This window comes from Pocillopora damicornis, chromosome 4 (genome assembly GCF_964200805.1).
Source record: "Pocillopora damicornis chromosome 4, jaPocDami1.2, whole genome shotgun sequence".
Lineage (NCBI taxonomy): Eukaryota > Metazoa > Cnidaria > Anthozoa > Scleractinia > Pocilloporidae > Pocillopora > Pocillopora damicornis.
In genome coordinates this window covers 28,630,974-28,654,329 of record NC_142673.1, presented here as the reverse complement: position 1 = coordinate 28,654,329, position 23,356 = coordinate 28,630,974, and the positions used below count along the sequence as shown (strand labels likewise).

Genomic DNA, 23,356 nt, shown 5'->3' with positions numbered 1-23,356 from the left:
AAATCGCTGTCTCAGAAATTCTTCAACCAATCAAAAGGCACATTTCATCCGCGGTATTTACAAAATGGCGGCGAGCGCGGTAAAGGAAAATTCAGAAGATTGTGATTTAAACACTTTGAAAGCGAGAAAAGGATCGCTTACTCCCGCAGAAGTAACTGAATTGTCTTCACTGTCATCTCAAGAACCCGAGGAAGTAATACGATGTTTGGAAGGCCGACAAAATATGTAAGCTCTCATCATCTGCTTGTGGCTAATTTTTCTAAGGCTCGCTAATAGCCGTGTGCGGCTACCGAACAGCTGTTGCATCGATCATGTCGTAAATCTCGCTGCGAAAAAAGATTCATTTTGTTTTGATGCGTTTCCTTGTAGATATGGTCACCGTAACCCAGAAGCAGAGACCCAAATTTACTCTCTGAATACTGTAGACGGTGATGGAGAGTGTAACTTCAAAACAAGAAATATCGCTAGTACTCCAACGCAGCTGACGAACACAACTCCAGGAGCATTCAGGAAACAACCCTTTAGGTGAACTACATGATTATTTCCATAGATTGATGATATTCATGAAAGGAAAGCCTGAAACTGGGTGAAAGTAGTACTGAACAGATATTCCTGATCCGTTTTCGGACAAGTTGTTTTCTCTCCAATCATTGTCCACAGCGGTACGAAATAAGAGACTTAGTAACTACTAGACACTAGGAAAGGCTATGTTCTGTAAGTTTGTGTGGAGTCTTTTGGCTTGATTTCATTGTTTGCTTGCTGTGAGGGTAATATAATAATTATGCAATGTTAACAGTTCAGACTCCTCTGTCTATTTGCAGAAGCAGCTCTAAGTTAAGGCAACCATTTAAGTCACCTGTAAGTAGCTAGGATGCTTTTGTTACCACTTATGATTAAAATCAACATGAACAACTCCTTACTGTACACACCATACCTTAATGCCCAGGTTACTGTGACATTTAATAAAGAAATGTATCGAATTTTGTGGAGAATTAAATTTTTTTTACTTTTTTTTAGTGAGAACCTTTTTGATAAGAAAGTTCTGGCCGAGAGTAACCTAAATTGAATAACATACTTAGAATATAACCAGGCTGAGAGCCAGTGAAGAATGTCTTTATTTTGCTATTTTTTTGTGAGAAGTTTAGATAAGATAAAAAAAAATGTAACACTTTTTTCTAACAGAACAATTAACTCACAAACTTAGGGGCCTCTTTTAACATTTACAATGTGGTTTTCATATTGCATAATACACTGAAGTACAAGTCAGTATGTAGCTGAACTTAGTCTGGACACATCTGAATTGATTTTTTGAAATACTATACCTTACAACTTTGAGAACATGTGAAGAACATTTTTATGCTCCAAGCACAAGAAAAAAAAGAATGTTTAGCCTCAGCCTCAAAATTATACATTCGTATAAAAAAGATGTACCTTACATGTACTTTTAGATTTATTTAAGGAGTAAAATACACGGGGCAAAAGTGATGATCAATGAGAGTTGCACAAACTCAATAACACCGAGGACCTAGTACCGTATATAGCTAAAATGTTTATCTAAAATCGATCTTTCAGCTTCAAATGAGACGGCAGACTACATCTCTTGAAGATGAAGCATCTTTGGTTAAAGAGATTGAAACTTTAAAAGCCAAGTTAGAGATTCTGGACAAAGAGATCAAAGACCTCAGTGAAGAGTAAGTGTACCTGAGTTTGTGGGTAGGATGAAAGAACAATGATTGTGGTGTGTAAAGTACCTTCAAATGCAAGACTCACCATCAATTCTTCTTGAGCTGTGCATAAATCAAATTTTACTTTATTATGCCAAATGAAAATCAACATACTCAATCTGTTTCATCTGTGTGAAAACTGCTTTAGCACCTTACATGAAGTTTTGTCATTGACACACATAAACCCTGAAGAGCAATAAATATCTAATATTTCCCAACAGTATCACCCTGAATCAAACATTAAAGTTGTAACAATTAAGGGAATGATTACAACTTAAGAAGCTCTTAACCCTTTTACTCCCACAAGTGATTAACATGTAACTTCTCCCCACAATATCTATACATTATCCAGCAAACAGGTAGTGAGTATACTCAAACATATCAAATAGAAGTTGTTTTCTTGATCTAACACCAAACTCTTGTAACTAATTTAAAAGGAAATATGTAGTAGCTGGAGGGGAGAACTGACTATCAGATTTGGGAGTTAAAGGGTTAATTGTTAAAAAAAAAAGATTCTCATTGTTGGCACTCTAAGAGATGTATGGAGAATACTATCCATGGAGAATATGTATACTGATGTTAGGGTGTAAAGGGTAAATCTGAACCCTTTCTTAAGGTGATTGCCTATTGAAACTACTCACTCATGTCATATCAGGTACAGTGAAGAAGAGCTTCAGCAGCACATACAGATGCTTCATGAGTACAATGAAATTAAAGATGTGGGGCAACTTCTCCTTGGAAAATTAGGTATAAAGAATTAATCTGAATTTCTTCACATACTGGATGATGAGCACATGTGCTCAAGTGCTTTAATTGGCACTACTCCTCAGTTACAAATTGTTTGATGGAGTAAGTAATATCAAGTCTGCAAAGTTCTCTCTTTAAGTTAAGAAAACTAAAACTTTTATCTTAATTTGTGTTTCCTGATGCTAACAGTTACATGTTTGACCCATTCAGATAACCATATAGACATTGAAGAGGTCATTACCAGTGGTTTTTTTTTGTTCTCATTTATTCACAGCTGAAATAGATGGGACAACAACAAGAGCTAAGTATCAGGAATTTGGACTGGATACCGATGACTAGTTGAAAATCAGGTGGCTTAACCACATCACAACAACTTAATATACACAATGTTTACAGCCTCTCTATTTGTCTCATGCTACCTCTTTTACAATTTACATCTATAACACTAATTGCTCCCCTCCCACTCTGTTGCAGTGTTCTTTGTCATGATTTGCTAGATAAGCATTTTAATGGACCAAGGGTACACAGCTTTTTCAGGCAGGAGAGACAACCTGTTTGGGTCCTTAACTTTCCAATAAAAGGCAAACAGATCACACATGACACACAACTTCCACATAGTTATTCAAATATGATTAGAAAGCCTGGATCCATCATTAAATTTGTTTAAAAAAGGTTGCCATTTGAATTTGCTTTTCATTTCTTTCAAAGAGAATAGATATTAGGCCTATTCATTATGTAGAATAAAATTGAATGTACAGTTAGTTCTATTAACCAACCAACACCCATTTGCACCATCATGCTCACACAACAAGTGGTCACACACCTAATAGAGATGGAAAGTTAATTGCAAACTAACTTTGTGAATTAATTTTGTTTTCCAAATGAAAATCGTTCTGCTGTTTTTACTGTGCATTTCAATAACAAAACCCAAATCTGAAGGTCATGTAGGTAAACTTGCATTTTCTTTTCATGCTGCTGCCAATTATTACCACACCAGAAATCTGAGAGCTTAATAACAAAACAAGGATTTAATCCCTCCAATCTATAGTCAGATCATAACCTTCTAAACCTACTGAAACATTTTACATGTTTCCAAGGAGGTCTGCAAAATGATTGATAATCTTATGGCTCAAAAAAAAAATCTTAGAAGGTAAACCTAAACTTGATAGTTTGAATGGCATTGCAAAGCAAAGTAATTCAGTGTTTACCCTAATCTGAAAGTATTTTTTTTTTTACAACACAATAGGTTTGTGCAGTCCCCACTCTGGATGGATGGTAAAATGCCGTCCATAGGCCCTGTGTGGCTGTGTGAACATGGAACTTTTGTTTATGGCAGCATCACTTGGTACTTTGTAAACAGGAAGATGATGCCATGTCTGAAACTGCTGCCTAACATGACCTGGTAGCCGCTGCCGAGCTTTCTGGTAATATGACTGTTTGGTAATGTCTGGAGCTCGCTTTGGATTGTATAGCAGCTTACCACGAGATGCAATGGTGCCTTCTCTATGAAACAACAGTAAAGTGGCAGTGAATCTCTAAATTGTATAGGTAATTTGTAGTTAGGATTATTAATTGACTATATATCCTGATAGTTACAGAGCAAACAGTGAAGTTAGTTTTTAAAATACTGTACATAAAGGTCTGTTTAAAATTTACTTGCATGCAGCCTTACCTAGCCAGTGCTTCAAGAGCTTCCTCGATTCTTCCTCCATCATAGTTGCCCTCTGTGTGGTCATGATTTATTTTAAGGCCCAGTGAGTCCATCTTGTCTGCCTTAACTCCAGACAAAGTACTGAAGAATTTCAAGGCCAGGTCACGTTCTGTCAATCAAATAAAAAACCCACTCAATCTATCTGCACGAAAGTTCATATTTTCATGCTCTGCAGATTGTTTGGTGCAAAAGCTGGTTTATGAGAAACAAACTGTTGACTGAGACATTTTGCACTATTTTTTTTGGCACAAAGTGTTCTCTTGTTTGCACTAAGGTCAAAACAAAATGTGATAAAGCCTTAGTGAAACACTAAGGAAAAGTATGAATTAAAATGTATCTCACAATACATATAAATCATATATTGACCACAATGGTTGAGATGAAAAGTGATGAGTTTATCTGCAAAGAGTATCTGCAATTAAAGTCACAACAGAAAAAGACGTATAAAAAATTCTGAGATTTTTCAAGGCGGTGAAAAATACAAAGCGTGCTATGCCTCAGTTTTTAATTTGTCTAAGATTATCTTTATAAAGTAATTGCATGCATTTTCTCATTCAAATAAACCTTTGTCAGTGGCTGTTTTCAACCATTTATCTACTGCCTCCAGTGACTGGGGATGAATTGTCTTCTTGATTGACTGCAAAGAAAGCAATATGGTTAAAAACATAAAAAAAAGTAAAATAAGGAGCCAGGAAACATCAGCAATATACAAATAATTAAGCTAATGCACAAGAAATATAATAAAACTGCATCTGCACAATGTTTATGTTCCTTCACAATATGTTTTCAGTTGATATTTGTTTTAAAACATTAGATTGGCTGAAAAAATGAAACATGGTTTGTTTCACTCTTCACTCTGTAATAAACTAAGAGTATTGCTTGTCGCCCTTTGGATGGCCAGCAGTGTAGTCATGTCATTCTCTAAACTGTGGGCAAATGTTTACCAAATTGACCAAGGCTCTACTTTACCTTTTCAATGGCCATGTCCTTTGCCTTTTCCAGTTCTTGTGGAAGATTCTTGTCTGGAAAGATGTGTAACCAATTTAACATAATAATAGATACACATCACATTACAAGTTGTGGAAACTGAAAAAGTGTACTTGATAAAAAACTTGGCACAGAACTGCCTACGATATATATGTACCTTGGCTCACAGGCTCTTGAGAAGATTTTCCCATTGCTGGCAGTGAAGTCTGTATTGAATAAGAAAGAAGTGTTGACTGAAATCTGCTCAAAGAGATTACTACAGAGTTGTAGTTGAGCTTGGGCGAAAAGAGAGATTGTTTTTCATAGATACCTCTTGCTTATACTGATATTTGCTGACTTATAAATAAAAGTTCCAAAAGTGATTTCACAAATAGGAGCTACATGTAACTCTTAAAATTCCAAGTTAACCAAACCAACTAGAGTAACCTTAAAGTTGAAATTTACATGCCACATACATGTAACATCTGTTGAGAGGCAAGTATCTGGTATCGTCATGTAAATGTAACATCTGTTATTATTACAGTTACAATGTATTTGCCCACTGTATATCATTTACAAGTTGGGTGCTTTAATCCCTAACAGGTTAATTTAGTATTAACAAATGGGTTGATAACATAAATTTGCCTCCTTTGAAACCCTTTATGATGGTCAATTTACATTATCATCTCAGTTAATAATACTAAATTACCCTGTTATACTCTCCCACAGACGCAGCACCACAGTTTCTTTAAAAACTTACCCCCTTTATTCATTTGCTTTTATCCCTGCAGAGTTTCTTATATTAGTAAGATCTCAGTCTCAGAGCAAAGTTGCCAATTATCAATAATTTCTTAAGTACATAAATTTGTGTTGAGTCTCTTTGCCCCTCTTGAATGGTTTTCTTGCCCACCACAGGCACCCTCCCCTCCCCTCCCCTTCCCTTCACTATCATCCCTTCCTCTGCACTATTTCAGGTTTAGTAAATATTTCAAAGGTTAAGAGTGTAAATTCCTTTTATGTACCTGGACTGCAAGGAAAGTGTCTTGTCAAATTTCACAACACTATGACCCCACCAGAGCTCAAACCCACTCCTATGATCATGATTGTTAGTGCAGTAAGGTAACCACCACACTACTCTATTTCTCTTGACAACTATCAATAGTCATAGGCTTCATAGTTCCCCTGGCTACCAGGTTTGACAATAGTTATCTACAGCTATTTGGAAACAAATTACTGAGTGCCACTTACAGGAGCTGCTGGTGTGAGTTGCCTTTGCAAGGGACTTCTTCTCAAGCAGTTAGCTTCAGACTGCAGCCTTGGCACTATGTATTGCATAAAAAAAAAATTAGAAATAGCTTGTCTTCCCATGGTAGCACTATTTTGTTTATATTTCTATCTCTATTATACATGTTCAATTACAAATGCATTAACAGGATATAAACATAATATTGCTGTACAATTGAATTCTCCAATTTATGCTTTTAAAGATAAAGCACGTTATGTAAGGTGAAAGTTCTACATTTGTATAAAATAGACATAAAGATTTGTTCATTTGTCAACACTGTTAATATATAAAAAGATCAGCAAAAGAAAAACTTTCAAGACTTCTGAAAAGTGTTTCAAGTAAAGTGCCCCAAAGAAAATTCGAGGAAGTATTGCACAGTGATTTTTTAAGAAGATTGTTAACCAAAGAAATTCAAGAATTGCTTTGTACTTTTTATGATTTTTGGTCACTTCAAGAGTTGTAAAATGTTGTCAAATTACACTCGCATCCTGCTGTTTCCTATAGGTTTTTAGATTCTACTTATTTAACCCTTAGAGTTACCAGTGTCTAATTTCTCCTCACAATATCACCTGTTAAGGAGGCTTCAGAGGGTTTTTGCTCAATGTTGGTGTGCACCCTAGTGTAATGTTTTTCTAAAAAAATTTTGTGATTTCGCTTTTCAAGGTCACTAAAAGCCATCAAAAGGTAATGAGCAAGGTTTGGACTACCTTTGCTGTAGTAAAAATTATCAAAATTTTTTTTCATTATTAGGCTAAGGCTCCACAAAGGGCGGCCCTCGCCAGCAATAATTTGTCTTTGCCTTTGATTTTCTTAAATTTGTTTTAGTGAAATTTCTTAAAATTTTTACAATTTGTGACAATTGTCCTGCTGATAATTTAAAAGCCCAAAAAATAGGGGTTACAAATGCAGTTTCCTTGCTATTTGCAGTTTTGTGTTTCTTCTTCCATCTCAAATTTGGTCTTATGACTTTTTTCAGTAGGCACTACGAAGGGCACAAATATGTTTAGTGGTCCAGCAAATCTTAGGAAATTCCACAGAAGGAGATGCAATAAATCTTACTGGGAAGTTCCCTTTTTCTTTTCTCCCAAAGCATTATGTAATGGAATAGAACTTCACCAAGATCGGTATCTAAGCATGCATAGAATTTTGAATCTGTTGCCTTTTGGCAATCTTTCCCACAGTGTTTACCTTTTGGCTGACCTTTTTTCAGGTGTAGAAGGCCTAAGAATATTATGGGTGTGGTTGCTGGAAACCCTATATTCCATCACATAAAAACTGTATTGTGTTAAACTGTTTTTAACACGCCTTTTCAGATAACAATCTTGTGATTGTACTGATCCAACTTGTTTGTTTTGCATGTTGACACTTTTTAAAGCTCATGCTATGTATGCACCCAGATCTTGTGTGGCCAAAAAACCCTATGGAGCCCCCTTAATCACACATGAACGTCATGACTAGCAACTAAAGAAGCTTTTGATTGGTGAACAAATTCTCCTTGTCAGCACCTTAGGAAATGTATTGGGAACTGTATGGAGAATATACATAATGTCAAGGTGTCAAGGGTTAACAGTACTTTTAAGTTGTACTTACAATCAGCCTTTCTTCTGGAGAGTGGTTGAAGTTGTTTACTACCATGGGACTGTTCACTTAGTACAGACATTCGGGACCCTAACTTCTGTCTCTGCCCATTAAATCCACCTTTTTTTAATAAAAAAAGTAATTCAAAATCCATATTTTTTGGATAATTTTACATAGCAACTGAGCTAGAGGGCTGTACAGGGAAATTGGCCAGGGGCCATGGTGGTATAGACCAAGGGACAATATTTCCCAGAACAGCTTTATCAAGTGAGGTTAGTATCAAGCAGCTTATTATAAGGCTCTTGTTTTTCACACAAAACTTGTTTATTTTGAATTTGTTGGCTTTTGAGACCAAAAATCCACATCTCATGAACATTTCTGTGGAAATGGTCCACATGGCAAAATACGCACCAAGTGAGAAACAATCAGAATGCTCAGATTTACTTTTAGACTACCGTGCCATATAATAATAATAATAAACATGAAGCATCTAAAAGAAAAACTGACCTCATGCTCATTTGTCACATAAAAATTTACTTTCTCAGCCATAAGTATCATTTCTCAGAAGAACATCTAAATGCAAAAAAATCATGCCCAAACACTCTCCACCCCTCCAAAAAAAACCAAGATAGAAAATAATCTGTCCATGTGACAAAGTTTTTCAACTTCAACATGATCTTACCTGCTGATGGAGGGGGCTGCTCGAGTTTACGCTGTTGAATCAGTCGTGATGGCACACGCCATGCCATAAAACTCTAAAAAAGTAATTGTTATATGGGGTGATTACATGTGGAGATTGTGGAACCTTTAAGAATGTGAGGAAGCTAATTGTATACCAAGTCATATACATATATCATATACATATGTTACATTTTAACAGGCAGAGACTGCAACTGCAGTCTCTGCCTGTTAAAATGTAACATATTGGCCTTGCTAGCTGCCAGAGAGCTAAAGAGGTGTTGTACTTATCTTTTATTAAAAAAGCCTCTCCTACAGTGGATTTCGCACCAGAATAAACCTATTAATTATTCATAGCGAATTTACCCAATAATACCATCTTGATAAATTAAGATCATCAAGGATAGGGAATTTTTTTCCAGCACATTTCGCAGAAATTTTTTTATATCCAATTCTTCTAGAAAGACTTAAATCAAGAGTTTTCATTTTTTGGTAAATTACCCAGAGTCGTGAAACAACTACGTGTCATAAGATTAGCAACATTGTGAAATTTCATTCAATTTTAATGAGTAAGATGATTTCATAGAGTCACACGAAAATGTAGCACACAGATCATGAGCATGTAGCTGTTAATTTAGAATGAATGAAAAGAGAAACCGAAAGCAAAAACTGAGAGACCTTAAAGCACTCGTAATTTGACTCCTTTCTTAGTTGACCTCAACGTAGTGACCCGTGAATTTCTACTGTAAACAAATGAAGATGAGCTGCGTTTTCGCTGAATACAAGAATATTGTGCGGCGTGGGGCTAAAAGCAGATCACGCACCCAGATTTTCTTGCACGAAAATTAAGTTACGAGCGATTTAACAACCTACCGGTGCAGAAATATTGCTCGCTGCTGAGCCACTTCTTTGACTTCCATGCTTCAGATGAGGAGCTTTATCAGTGAGGTCCGTAGAATGATACGGAGTTCCTGGCGGGAACACTCGCGACGATTCTTGTTTGTACTTTATTTTAATCGAGCGTAAGAACCCAGCTGGCAGGCTGTCTGTTCTGGAGTCTCCAATTAAATCTATGAGATCCATAGCGCTAACTATTCAAGTTTAGTTTACTACTCTGTGTACCATTTAGACTCCATCTTGTCGTTCGGCGAGACCCTTGACAACGAGCCTCGCTTTCGTTCCCTAATACGAAACTTGGACTGGACTTTGTAATCGTAGGACAAAAGAAAAAGTAGGTAATTTAGTGTTAACAACTGGGTTGAAAACGTAAATTAGCCACCGTAAAGAGTAAAAAAGCTGACGTTTCGAGCGTTAGCTCGTTATTGAGAAAAAGCCGAGACTTATCTTTGCAACGTTTACGCCAGCTACTATTTCTACAACCTCTGTTTTTGTCATAAGAATAGTTTTCCTATTACTATTATCGGTTAGTATTATCATTATATCAAAGAAAATGCAATAAACGAGATTACTCGTTAATACACATGCAAAAATGTGACTGTTTTTTCCTTTTAGTTAGTCGTGTTTATCTCGTGTCATGGTTCACTGATTCGGCCGCTTGTCTTTGCCTTGTCGGCGGAGAAGTTAGGCTTTTTCCCTCAACAAATTTCTTCGACTTGTGAGTGATCGAACATTTTTACTCTTTCTCTGTAGGGTATTGGTTTAAAGCGGAAAAAATTGCACTAATGCTAACAGTCTTGTGATCCTCCCCTTCTTTCTTGCAAACTGTTGCGTGAATCTCCTCGAGAATTTTTTCAGGGCTTCCGGTTCATACTCTTCAATAGCCGAACCTTCCTTTGCGACCACCTCTCGTTAGCGACTTCTTTTCCAAGATACCAAAAGTTTCCGAGTCAAATATACTATAAGTGGAACCTCTCGTAAAAGTGGCCGCCTCTCATAAGCGACCGCCTCTCACAGGAGGCGCTTGCAATTTTTAATTGTTTTTTAACCTCCCGTAGGCGACCACTCGACAGACAATCGGCTTTATCTCTCACTAAAGGAAACTGAAAATTGTTTCAACACATGTCGTAAAATTGGAGCTACCGGATGTTTCTCCCGAGATACAAAACAATCACCATAGATTCTAGAATTTTTTCCCTTGAATAAGCCGCTTAAACTCATTACTATAAACCTGTAGGTTTCAATAAGTGCTGACGAGAGGGTCAGGTCACCATATGCAAATTACCCCATAGAATATATAGACTCCCTGTGGTCTGACCACCCTGACATTTAGGGTGGTCTCTTACGGGAAGTTCAAGTGTACTAACGTTACAGCTTTAATTGGAAGCTCAAGACTTCCAGACTTTTCGCCAGTTGTTTTTGCTTTGTTGCCTGTTTTTTTCTTGGCGATCTCCCTGAAAACTCTGAATTAATCGTCCAACTTTCTCTTGACCCTGACCTTTCAGCTATTTTAGTTGTGCCTTCGCGACTCTCCTTTCAACCAAGTTAATTTCAAGACTCTGTACTCATTTTCAATTTGTAATCCCTCAGTTTGAACTTTTTGCCCTCAATTTCAACTTTTTGCACCCAATTTCAAATTTCTGCGCTGTTTGGGATTAATGGACGTTTTCTCGGCCAATGAAAATAGTGAAATTTTTCCAAGTATGTTATTGGGTCTGAAATCATACGCTCGATTTCAAAATCGAACTAGTCCCAAATGAAATCTTAGGAATGATTTCAAACCAAAATTACACTCAACTCAGTTCAATTACCACCCACTTCATTATATCCACTTTTGAATCGCAAAACACAATCACCTAACACAGGATTTTAGTTAATGCGAATATTTCTTATATCTATTACTGAGCCGATTTGCGAAAAAGGTGGAACCGGAAAGAGAAATAGGAAAGTTTTTTTGCCACGCGGTGGCTTCTTTGTCTTTCATTTTCTTGCAACTTGATTGGTTAGTTATACAAGCCTTGAAATCTGATTGGCTCTGATAAGCACTACAGCACGGGCCACGGATGTTAGCCGACAATCCGCTTGTGCCGTAGCGCCATTCAGAGAGCCTCCTCGTAAGTAAACTCACTGACGATAAAAAGTTAAATCAATTTGCGTCGTTTGGAGTAAGGAGAAGGACGCAATCTATGAGTTCAAGCTGTTTTGCGCTTAGTTCCACAACAAATGAAAACACTATGGGAAGGGATGAACTAAGAGACCACCAAGACAGTTCTCTGCTCTACTCTATCACACAGACAGCTTATTTTCTGGCTCAAATGTTTACGCGAAGCGCATTTCCTGGGTTAGTGATTCTGTGCACTTAGTATACGATAGTAGAAGGCAAATCATCTTGTGCTATCCTTTACTGTTTAGGAACCTCTTACTTAACTCTCACCTGAAGGCGCGATGTGCACAACTCTTGCTTAGTCAATGTTGATATTTCCAGCCGACGATTTAACTAAAGTTCGTCATGGAGTATTTTGAAGAAAGACGAAAGAAGGAAAGCTAGAGACATCAGAGAGACGACCATTTTATCGTCTTTCCCTACGCACCTATTGTTTAACTGGTTAAAGTTTGTGAGACCTCAGTGCGGCGTTTGGTTTGTCAGTGAAACCTTGGTTATGCAACAGAACAACTCCCCAGAACAACAGTGAGCGTTCAGCCGCTGCTTTCGTCAGTTGAGCGAGGCTGGTCTTGAATTCTTTGCCAATGCTATAGCCTGTTCCCCTGATAGTCCTACTGGTGAAGTTAGCAGTTTATGTCGTTTGGTCTTTTCTTGCCTGGTTTCAATATAAGGATCACAAGTAGATCACAAGCATTGCATTTGTTGTTTCTCGGAGTCCAAAGTTCAAGGTTCACACTAAAGATCTTTATCTCATAAAGATGTTGACATCTGAGAATTTTTTTTACAGCATTTTTGTGAAGAGTTAACTCTGTGGTTGTATTTTGATTTTCCGGGACGCTGATCATTTGTCTCTCTTATTCTGTGTTGTCTTTATTCCGGCATTTCTTCCAAAAAGTTCTCAATACGAGAACTAGATACGAGAACGTGCAGTTAAAAAATGATTTTGCCTTACCTGTTGTTGGTGTTTCGCCGGTAGAAAGTATTTTGGACAAAAGAGAGCTTCTCGCAATTATTGTAACTAGCATTTTACCGATAACAATGGTTCGGTGCAACAGCCATACTTCTTACTTTCGAGTGGAACGCTCATTTTTGTTTCTAAATGTACTGAAACCTCTCAAATCAAAGGCCGGTGGACCCAGCGGAGCTTTCAGAAAACACTTAGGTTAGTCTCGCTTTCAACAGACAAGAGTCGCCAAAGCATGGGGGAATAATTCTTGGGTAAGGAAGAAATGGGGAAAGTAAAGACGATTTATGACCGTTTTATGACTTCAAATATTCCAGTTACACAAATTGAAACTTCCCGTGCATGGAATCTTCGAAATTCGTATTATATTGTCAACCGTTTCCGGCTGAATTTTTGAGAGGTTAAAATGATGGAGTACTCCATGGAACCCTCTAGAGCTGGACAGAACACACTTGTATGAGATGAACTTACAAGTAAAAGAATAATCAAGAGAGCTTACTGGTACATGAAGGGACAGAGAAAACAACCTTGTGCTTGTTGTCAGCGAAGCTCTTGGATGTGATTTGTGTCAGCTGTGCACATTTTACATGTCTTTTTTTTCTCTTTCGTTTCGCGCCATAATTTTTTTTTCTCTAGACTGTGGACCAAGATGGCAACGATCTGTCCCACTCGGAAAATGATATTCGGTTTCCATTATCAAGTACTGGTCGCTTGCCAATTGCATTCATTGGTCGAATGGTGGCAACACGACTTCCATATCATAATGGTCCACCATTACCGACGTTTCTAATTTCCGTGCACCAAAAAAACATATTTGGGAAGGATTAAGAGGGCGGGGTTGCCATTTGGAATGGCTAAACCACAAACTTTGATCAGTACCAGCGCCTGCCTGGGCTTTTAGCCAACAGATCAAAATGATACATCTTATGAATTCCGACACGAAAGGATTTCTGAACGTCAACTGGCAAAAGTCCATGACTTATTTGCCATGATTACGGCTCTTTTGTAAGTTATTAGTTGAGAAAAGAGAGATGATAATAGTAGTGATGTAATTCAAGTGAAAGCATAGGCGGCCCAAGCTCACGTCTCGAGAAAAAGCCAACGATGAATTCATGAACGCGTCACGCGTTGTGTGACTCGGTGTTAAGTTACGGGAGGAACCGTTGAAAATTTGAACACGTTATAAGGCATAGTACGGGGAACGAAATATGGTCGATTTATAACGATAAATATTTCGAAATCTGAATATTTTACACGTAAAATCAATAAAAACTTACTCATGCCCTGTGTATCCGTCGAAGTTTCTAGCGATTTCTGCCGTTTTAAGCTTGCTTTACCATCACTGTTATCCATGTCTTTTGACATGGATAACAGTGATGGTAAAGCAAGCTTAAAACGGCAGAAATCGCTAGAAACTTCGACGGATACACAGGGCATGAGTAAGTTTTTATTGATTTTACGTGTAAAATATTCAGATTTCGAAATATTTATCGTTATAAATCGACCATATTTCGTTCCCCGTACTATGCCTTATAACGTGTTCAAATTTTCAACGGTTCCTCCCGTAACTTAACACCGAGTCACACAACGCGTGACGCGTTCATGAATTCATCGTTGGCTTTTTCTCGAGACGTGAGCTTGGGCCGCCTGTGGTGAAAGTGGCAATGGCATCTAACCGAGACTTGTCTGGTGTGTGACAAATCTGGGTATTTCGAGCTTACCTTAAACTAATATAGATCACCTTAGGAATTTATAGGAATAACAACTAAGTGGCATTGTTATGTTAAGTTCGACGAATTGGGAAAATTTGAAGGTTCCGTGCAATGCTCACAAGAAAGACGCTGCACGTTATCATAGCGTTACATGGACTGTGAGGTTTCACTCAGAACCCTGGTCAAACCTGTCAATGAATGGTTTGTCACCGCAGGATCCACAACTGTTATAGCCTAGTTTGTCAGAAAGATCGTTTTAAAGGATGTGACTCGTGCAGGGGCACGTGCCAGTGCAATGGTCGAAGTTCGTTTCAGGTAGTAGAAGAAATACGTACAACTTGTACTATTTTTAAAAATCCTTTGCCGGCATCAGTTTCAAATGACACCAGGAGGCTATTCAAGGTCATTGTTCAGATTGCGAAAAGCGAATCAAAAGTGTTTTTCTTCATCTGGGTACTTTCATTAACTGTCACTTGGCTTGGTATATTACAGTACTCCAGACTCTAAACAAGTTACTTCTTCTTACTTCAAAGGATCTACAAGGAGTCTCTTGTCACCAATCTGGGTTTATTTCTTCCGCTGGTAAGTAAGTCTTTCTCGTATTTTGCAAAATCCAGTCGGAATCAAAGTTTAATTTTTTGCATTAGTGCCGGAAGAAGATTTTAAAGTGAATTGCTAAATTGTACTTAATGTAGTTAATCTGCGTAACTGACCCGCTGTAACTTCACCGTTCAGTGCAAGAATAATAGCTCTTTTTCTATATGATTTTTCTCCAATTCTTAGTGTTATTCATTAGCATATTGGATACAGTATATGAATTGACAGATCTACCGGCGATATCGCGTAACGAAACTGTAATTATTAATGAAACTGTGTCGGCGGTTAGTTTAGATAAGTTGTGAGCCAGTACTGTTTATTAGTTAAAATCAGGTCGGCAAGATTTTGTTTCAAGTTACAAATTAAGAACACTGAATGTCTCTACGAAAGTTTTAGTTGCGAAAAGGTCTCATCCACCGTTATGAACCTTCAGAGTCACATTTTTTTAAAGGAAATTTTAGACGATTTTCAGTTGGGCAAAAGTAGGCCATGATATCCGTATGGCCATTGTCTGCAGCCAGGTTTCTTTTTTGATCGTGCCAGATAACCATGGTTTGATAGATTCTTCTCGAATGAGCGGAAATGACCACCTCCACCACACGCTGAGCTATACAGAGAAAATTTTACAGGAAGGGAATAGGATAATGTTTTCAAGACGCAAAATAGATAGAGATTTATTCAAAAGTCTTTGAGTCATATGAACAATTTCAGTCCTTCCTTTCTAAGATAACACGAATTAACTTCAAATTTTCAGTAATTGTTATGTGGACCGCGCTCTGTCTTGCTTTTAGAATGAAGTTTTCACGGCACTTTTGCACAACAATTTAAGAGAATTATAAGTATTTACACTGTGTGGCATGGCCGGGAACTGCATCGAAAGCTGGCCCACGAACTGCCTAAAAAGTATCGAGATTTCGGTTAAACCCTTGAAGTTTTGTGAGAATGTTGCATAACTTTAAGACGAGAAATAAGACTCGTTTTTTTTTTCGCTCGAAAGAGCGGACATGAAGAGGAAACGCCCATTCAGAAATACCATTAGTTATGCAACGCTTCCGAGTGGAATGCTATGGATTATTTTACGAGTGACATGTACTAAAGATTTTGTACTCGAACCTCATTTCGTGAGCTTATAGTAAGAATATACAAGCGATAAGTGGGATACTCCAGACTTCATTTGAACACCTTTGAACCCTTCCTATCGTCTATAATCTTAAGAACATTTTAAAAACTCTTTTGAAACGTTTATGAATTATGAGGTATGATAGAATACAAAGATTACATGCAAATATAATTATTTAAGTCAAACACGTGAAAGAACCTGGAAATAGATGAAGCCGCTCATTTAATTTGGCGGAAATAAGATCAGTCTTAGCGCACGACGGGAAGGCTGGGTGCCAACAATCGAACATTTAGCAAAGATCGCACCTTTTATGAGGAACTAATGTTTATATCGAATAATCAAGATTATATAGAACCTTGGGCAACAGTAATGCGAAATAGTAGTTAGTCCTATTTTGCAATACTCTCTAGTTTTATTGGTCAAATGATAGTAGCTTGCTAACTTACTCACTTAACTTAGCTCTTTAATTTCATGCAGGAGGAGTGTTTTTATCGCTGTTTTTGTTTTTAAGAAAATCAATGCGTTCATGCAGTTCGCTCCACCTTTTGACACTGACTATCTCGTAATGCTGTGCTTAGTTTCTTTGTATCTATTGTAAAAGTAACCTCAATTTAATATTTATTCTACGAAGAAAGAAAACATCAACAACGTCATCACTAGGCAAGCATGAATTGATACAAAGTGGTGTGAACATTGAAGACCACAAACTTTAAGAAACAAAGGAAAAGGCAACATTTTGTATTATTCGAACTTCATCACTGATAGTTGGGTCGGCGTTTGCATGAAAACTGCGTGCGAGACAATAGGCCTGTGAGCTAGGACCAAAGGTCATTGACACAGTTTTTCATTCGATAGCAGAGACGTACCTTGCACTTTTCGTTGTCTCGTGTTTGTTCGTCATTTCTCGACTCTAATTTGATCTTTTTTCTCAAAACCTATTGTCTGTCGATTAGTCTGTTTTGGTGCGGTGCCAAAAAGCAATTGGCCAGACTTGAATAAGGTACGAATGAGGTAGCCTCTTCTGACGCGTGAGGGTTAAGTCTGTTTGTGACCTTATTTCTCTTCAGTTCAAATCCTACTCACCTTGAAAACACTTAACAGCATTGACATCAGTTAAAGGTGAATACGTTCTCAGGTTATGCCATCGCATAAAAACACGAGAAGGTATGATATATGAGTGTATTTTTTAAAGCCTACGATAAGAATATTTATTTGTTTATTATCATTTTTAAACAGTTGAGATCTCTTCCATCTGCTACGTTACCATTTGTCTATGTGAAACAAATTTATATTTTGAATCGTAAGTAAAAAGCCTGCGATGAGAATATTTATTCATTTTTTTTTACTATCGAAAAGTCTTCATTGTGCTTCGTTACTTTTTGTTATTGTGAAAAACATTGGTACATTGAATATTGAGTAAAAAAAAAGAAAAGAAAAAGAGAAAAGTGGATCCAAAGTGGAATGAATACCAGCAAAGACTCTGAAAGGAAAATTTATAGCGAGCGAAGCACGCCCCTCTTATCTAACTATACTTTCTAGTTTAAGAAGTTGAATGTTGAATTATGGACTTTGCTCGAGGCGTGTCTTTGATCAATTTATTTCTTTGCTCCATCTTTTGACACTTTCTATCCCATGGTGTGGTGCTTTGTTTTCATTTCTCCATAAACGAACTGGCGTCAATTGAAAACTTTCTTCAAAGATAAGTATATACATATATTTATATATACCAACCAGAACTGTAACAATGGGCAATCACATGTTGAGGCAAAGTGACTTGAACAGGAGAAAAGACCACTAACTTAAAAGAACAGCAGGCGGAAGTTTATTCGAACTTCGTCACTGATAATTATATTACAATTCAGTGCGAGGTACTGGATGCAGTGGTAACTGTGAATTGCTCGCTTAATTGCCTTCTCGTAAGCTAAGACTAATTTTCCTTACACAGCTCTTTAGTATAATTTTGGGGGCGTATCCGTCAACCATTTTTCCCATATCTTTCCTCAACTGTTCGAAACCAACTGTAACTGTGTGCTTGACCCATTGTCTATCTGTTTGTTTGATTTGGTGTGATGCCAAAATACTTGATAAAAATTGCGGTTTAAACTTGTCTTAAGCGCCATGTGGCCGGAAATTTTTGTGGGTTTTGCGGAAGCGTGTGGCTTTTCTTTGACGTTATTTTTATTCAGATCGATCACGTTCAACTATCTGTACAAACGAGGAGCAGCACAGATATAATTTAAAACTGGTTAACTTGTGCCAGTTGACAAAACGTTTCGTACGATCGATGTAGACATTACTTTTAGAGTCTTCTTTTAATTTGTTAAACAGGCGAGATCTCTTCACTGTGTTTTGTTCCATTTTGCTACTGTAAAGCTAACTTATATATTGCGAAAAATTCTAATTATCTAAGTAAATGACAACCTCTAGCTTACTAATATACTAAGAACTTTAAATTCAGCAAGAGGCGTGTTTTCTGGTCTCTGTCTTTCTCTTGGCGACGCAATGCTTTCATTAATTTTGTTCCACTTTTTGACTCTTGCTTTCTTATAATATTGTGCTTTGATTCCTTTTCTATAGTAAAAGAACCAGCTTCAAGTGGATATGTTTTTAAAAAAAAGAGAAAGAAAACTAGAGAAAAAAGCAATTTAAGTACGTCAACAGTTGGCAAGCTCACTATGAAAACTGATTGGAATGTAAATTAGCAAAAACACAAATTTTGGGAATTAAAAGGAGAAGAACAACGTTCTAGTTATCTTAGCAATTTCCACGCCTTTCAGTTTTTTCAGTAAGAGAAAGGATGAAGTTTGCATAAAAATAAGCATTGCGAAAAGCGTGCTGTCTTTGCACAGCTCCTTAATTTCGTCATGTAGGCGCATCCCTTTTCATTTTTTCCCATGTCTGTTCGACTTTGACCGAATTAAACTCCCTTAAAGATCTATTGTCTATCTGTTGATCTGATTTTGTGCAGTGCCAAAAACAATCGGTAAGGAATTGTTTGAGGAAGAGCTGAAACTAGTCTTGGGCCCCAGGAGACCGGGCAATTGCGTACTCTGCGCATGCCCTTAGGTTGCTTATCACGTTAAGTTTTGTTCACTCACGTTTAACAGACCTCAAAAACATTGAAAAGTATTAATATCAGGTAAAGTGAATACGTTATACCAACGCTCAAAGCATGAAAAGGTATGATGTATGTGCATATTTCTTTACGAGCCCTTGACGAAAGTGCCGGTATTTCATATGTTTTTCTATATTACATAATGTCTTTGACGATGGCTCCAACTGAGTGCGTGTTTCAGGTTTTATTTTAAGTTTAAAGTTTGCTACTCTGTTTGTCTTTCAATAACGATGTGTTCATCTTTCATTGACATATGAAGTTCAAAAAGAAACTTCCTATTTCGACCAAAACATTCTTCAGTGTTGCAGAAAAATCTCAGAGCTTTTAGACGTCTCTGGTCGCGTGTCATTGCAGTGCGTGCCGGCTAGTGCACTTCAACATTTATTTCATTGACATTGTCGAGAGATAACGTTCGGACAAGGTAGCAATTCAACTCTCGTTTATTTGTTTGTTCTTTTCTAAGTAGTTTGCCAGAAGGACGCGAAAACGGCATTTATTTTTAAATATGTACGCTTTGTCTTTCCTGTTTATTCAGATTGTGTCAGTGATACCTCTACCAGTGAGGGAAAGGGGGTGTTTCTCCCAAAGAACATTCCAGTCACTTAGCGTTTACTTAATTTTCTTTTATAGAAATCCACAAGTCAGTACAATGGGAAAGATTCTTCGCTGCATTAAGCACAGAACGAGTGAAGTTCTCCAATGGGCTATTAACTGGCTGGGGCTCAATCAACTTGGCGCAGACAGACCTTTCATGACGCTGTTCCTGGCGGCATTTCTCGTCATTGGATTTTTGCCAATGATGATCTATGTGGGGTTCACGATTGTGTCCGTTTCCTTGGGCGTTTTCCTATTGGTTGTTATCGAAGGGGGGATCATTATCGTGGCAACAGTAGTGTTATTGGCCTGTCTAATCATTCCAGCTTGCATCGCAGGCGGAGTATCTGCTTTTGTCTGCGCAATCTACTTTGCTCTTTCTAAGATGAGACAACTTGTAGATACCGCTGTGAACGCTCCGCAGAAGCTGTTTTCTTTTGACAGGCAAGTAACAATGGATGAGAAGCCGAAATTTGTCCACGGCAAAGCCCGTTTCAGGCGGGCAAGAATTTCTTATACCCCTGACAATGACTCTGAGCGAAAGTGATGATGTTAAAGGATCATTTCGATACCAAGCCCACTGGGTATTTGGAGCTGATCGTGTTCGTGCTTAAACATCGATAGATCTCTGATAGTTACAAACGTTGGCTATTGATAAAAACGTTCACTGTCTTTAACAAGCTCTATTATCCACTGCACAACGTAGAAAACAAATAACGCGCAAATCGAGTACAAATATCCCCCGGTATTGTCCGGTTAATTTAGAAAGTTGGTTATTTTGTACTGTAATCCAACGCAAGCGTTATGCGAGACCTGTCACAAGCCGTTTCTCTGTTTACTTCGCTTTTCCCGCCTTCTTAGAAATGCATCTAAAACAAAGCAGTTGGATGATAGATAGGCTATTACACGTTTTGGTGTGTGGTATCGCTGAGGGTTTTTTTTTACTCGTTTGTGCTTTGACTCACCCTGCGGGCTCATCAAAATAGGGCACATCTCGGAAAAAATACGCAACGATACTACAAATCAAAACGTCTAATGAGATGTGTGCATTGCTTGATACAACTGGAAAGTTACGTATTTTGTCTATTTATTATAGATACATGCACATTTTAATGATTTTTGTTCATTTACACTGATTTTCTTTGTATTTGAGAAAGAAGGAACCATGCTTACTATGGTTGGTCAATTCGCCGTTTTCTTTTTGTGTTTTAGGGGACTCTATGGGTACATATTTTTTAGGATGAGGGTATTAATAGAAGATAAAAAGGACATCGTATTTGTGTAATTATAGAAAGAGACTGTAACCTGATAAAAGATAAAAAAAAAAAAAAAACTCCTTCAAATGCGGCCGTCGACTGGGGTTTGTCGTTGTTTGAGTGTTGCTCGTTGGTCTCCTCGGATTGCGCGTAAAACTAGGTTCTCAGGGGTATATACAGTTGTGTTTATTGAGTTACGTATCTCAGAAATTGGAAATTGGACTGAATTGGCTCACTTTCAACAAGTGGTTAGAGCGTTCAACAACTATTCGCTCTGACAAAAGGCTAAGGGTTGAAACGTCAGCTTCGGAAACTCTTTACGTTGGCCAATTTGCATTATCATTTCAATTGATAAAACCAAACTTTCTATTGTCTGAAGGGCTCGGGTTCAAATCCCGTCGGAGCCTGGATTTTCTGTAATTGCAGCTCATCCGCGGAATCAGAGCTTTACTAGGTAGGTGGATTGGTCGCTTGGTGAGGGTTCCTTCTTTCGGTCTTAGTTTTATCTATAACAAGAAAACAAATTTCTTTATTGGCTTTGATTGTGATGAGGGTTGGACTTCATTTATAGTGTTAATTGCTTTCTATCGTAGGTTCGGAGGTGAAGCTCGCAGTGTGAAGTCCGCAGAGGAACAAGACTAGAAGCTGAAGTTGGTTGTATAGAATGTTAAGTGACTCCTGGCATAATAGTTCATTATTACCGCTTTGATTTCACAGACGATTTCTATGGTACGGATCTGTGCTATGTTTGGGGAATAATGTCTTCCTTTCCAGAGAGGAGAACGTTCTGAGTGAGGTAGCGCTTTGCTGGACTTTGTTGATTGAGGAGATCGACGTTGTTTTTGTTTTGTCACTCAAATTTTATCCACTTTGTATGTCTAGAATTAATAAGGTTATCATCAACAGAATGAGATTTTTGATGTATGAAACTCAACAGAATAAAGATAAACTTGATAATTGTCTTTGGTTTTTATTGGTTCCTTAAATGGATGCTCTGATTTGCTTATGGTGAATTGAGGCCCTTTCTCTCATATGTTGTTCGCTTGCTCGGTTATGGTACGTTTGAAGTCAGAGTGGCTCCTAGGACAAACAAATCTCGAGGATTTTGGATCAGTTGTCGTTCAATGAACGCAAAACGGATGTGATGGCGGCTCTCTGCCAGATCATACGTCTGTTGTCCAGATTCCTCGCAAATTAACGGGCTCTTGGCCCAAGGTTTTGGCATACACGATTGAAAATAGGAGATCAACCAAGGGTAAAATTCATAACTACATAAATAGGTGTTGTCTTTCGGCTTTCAGTGTAAATCCTTCCATACGATAATATGCTATACTATAAGCAAATATGTGCTAAATTATAATGTACAAAAAAGATATAAACGGCGATAAAATATGAAACTGTGTGCTGTCGTTCATTAGTTCACGCTGCTCCAATGATATTTCTTCTAGGTTACCATGTCCTTGTAACTAAACAAATCACATTCTATGTAGCTCATGGCAGAATAATTTCAGATAACTTGGTGCCGGGAATGTTAAAAAGTTTAACGTAGTCATTTCAAAAGTCGGTGAAATCAAGAAACTAAAACATTCGATCAACCAGTAGTGTGAAATTACTCAAAAGCGGTAGTGGCCAGTTGTAGAGCAAAGAATCATTTGGATATGACGGAATAAGCGGACAACAGTTGTCTATGCTAAGCAGAATTTTTGATTGCGAAAACATCTGATTCTCACGAGCGTTACCGGCAGGCAAGATGCCCTAATTCACTAGTAGAACTTACTCAAGGATGAGTCTTCGCTAAAACTCGTGGATTCTTTATAAATGTTTTCCTTATAACCGGAAACAACAACTCATGTAGCGCGATCCACACATGAAATCACCCCAGTAACATCATCAGGGACGGTCAAGTTGAAATCTCAGATGCATGAATACTACATGGAAGGAACACAACAACTGGAGAGCCATGCGGGAGCGTACTATCTAGGGAACGCTTCCTCGAAATGCGCCAATCATAGAGGTTTATACAAACCAATCACAGCTAAAGATAATGGTTCAAAAGGTGATGCGTACCCTATACCTTTCCAAAAAACTCAAACTAAGTTGTCGAAACGTCGCGATCAAATACGGAAACAATCACATCGTGAGACAAACGATGGTGCTTATTTGAAATGTTTTCACCGCCATGAATAACCACTACCTTTCCTTTTGCGATGTTATCTCATGTAATGGTTGAATGTACGTGCGCTTTTTG

General features: G+C 37.8%; 4 protein-coding genes across 7 annotated transcripts in view; 3 read left to right on the top strand and 1 right to left on the bottom strand.

The window, feature by feature from the left end:
- Positions 1-61: 61 nt before the first annotated feature.
- Positions 62-4,958, top strand: LOC113682942 (DNA repair protein SWI5 homolog). The gene is made up of 6 exons (XM_027200132.2): positions 62-225; positions 370-525; positions 822-858; positions 1,573-1,691; positions 2,380-2,471; positions 2,746-4,958. Exons 1-6 carry the CDS (start codon positions 65-67, stop codon positions 2,808-2,810), a joined length of 630 nt encoding a protein of 209 aa, XP_027055933.2. The 5' UTR covers positions 62-64; the 3' UTR covers positions 2,811-4,958.
- LOC113682915 (uncharacterized) lies at positions 2,850-12,139 on the bottom strand. Its single transcript, XM_027200102.2, has 10 exons — positions 12,021-12,139; positions 9,563-9,893; positions 8,694-8,766; positions 8,024-8,131; positions 6,397-6,470; positions 5,327-5,375; positions 5,152-5,204; positions 4,747-4,819; positions 4,144-4,291; positions 2,850-3,974 (listed from the first exon to the last, which is right to left on the bottom strand). The coding sequence occupies exons 2-10, from the start codon at positions 9,770-9,772 to the stop codon at positions 3,704-3,706; spliced, it is 1,059 nt and encodes a 352-aa protein (XP_027055903.2). The 5' UTR covers positions 9,773-9,893; positions 12,021-12,139; the 3' UTR covers positions 2,850-3,703.
- Positions 12,140-14,138: 1,999 nt separating this feature from the next.
- The window catches only part of LOC113682675 (E3 ubiquitin-protein ligase LRSAM1), a 96,336-nt gene continuing 87,118 nt past the window's right edge, over positions 14,139-23,356 (top strand). Inside the window, exon 1 of the mRNA XM_089202843.1 lies at positions 14,139-14,153. The gene's annotated coding sequence lies outside the window, so the exon portion shown is untranslated. The remainder of the gene's footprint in view (positions 14,154-23,356) is intronic.
- Positions 14,685-22,065, top strand: LOC113682924 (uncharacterized). Of its 4 annotated transcripts, none has more exons than XM_089202854.1 (4): positions 14,685-14,741; positions 14,960-15,008; positions 19,889-20,296; positions 21,702-22,065. In XM_089202854.1, exons 3-4 carry the CDS (start codon positions 19,908-19,910, stop codon positions 21,748-21,750), a joined length of 438 nt encoding a protein of 145 aa, XP_089058980.1. In that variant the 5' UTR covers positions 14,685-14,741; positions 14,960-15,008; positions 19,889-19,907; the 3' UTR covers positions 21,751-22,065. The 4 variants fall into 4 exon arrangements, with proteins under 4 accessions (XP_089058980.1, XP_027055922.2, XP_089058978.1 ...); XM_089202852.1 differs by lacking the exon at positions 14,685-14,741 and adding an exon at positions 17,211-17,307 and having other exon boundaries at positions 14,964-15,008; XM_027200121.2 differs by lacking the exon at positions 14,685-14,741 and having other exon boundaries at positions 14,869-15,008.

Coding starts and splice junctions, on each gene's coding strand:
- LOC113682924 (XM_089202852.1), top strand. CDS start 17,282: ATGCCATCGCATAAAAACACGAGAAG. Junction 17,308..19,888: donor TCGCATAAAAACACGAGAAG/GTATGATATATG, acceptor TTTCTTTTATAG/AAATCCACAAGTCAGTACAA. Junction 20,297..21,701: donor AAGCTGTTTTCTTTTGACAG/GCAAGTAACAAT, acceptor TTTCTATCGTAG/GTTCGGAGGTGAAGCTCGCA.
- LOC113682915 (XM_027200102.2), bottom strand. CDS start 9,772: ATGGATCTCATAGATTTAATTGGAGACTCCAGAACAGACAGCCTGCCA. Junction 8,767..9,562: donor CGAGCAATATTTCTGCACCG/GTAGGTTGTTAA, acceptor TTACTTTTTTAG/AGTTTTATGGCATGGCGTGT. Junction 4,292..4,746: donor GAAAACAGCCACTGACAAAG/GTTTATTTGAAT, acceptor TTTGATTGACAG/AACGTGACCTGGCCTTGAAA.
- LOC113682942 (XM_027200132.2), top strand. CDS start 65: ATGGCGGCGAGCGCGGTAAAGGAAAATTCAGAAGATTGTGATTTAAAC. Junction 526..821: donor TTCAGGAAACAACCCTTTAG/GTGAACTACATG, acceptor GTCTATTTGCAG/AAGCAGCTCTAAGTTAAGGC. Junction 2,472..2,745: donor ACTTCTCCTTGGAAAATTAG/GTATAAAGAATT, acceptor ATTTATTCACAG/CTGAAATAGATGGGACAACA.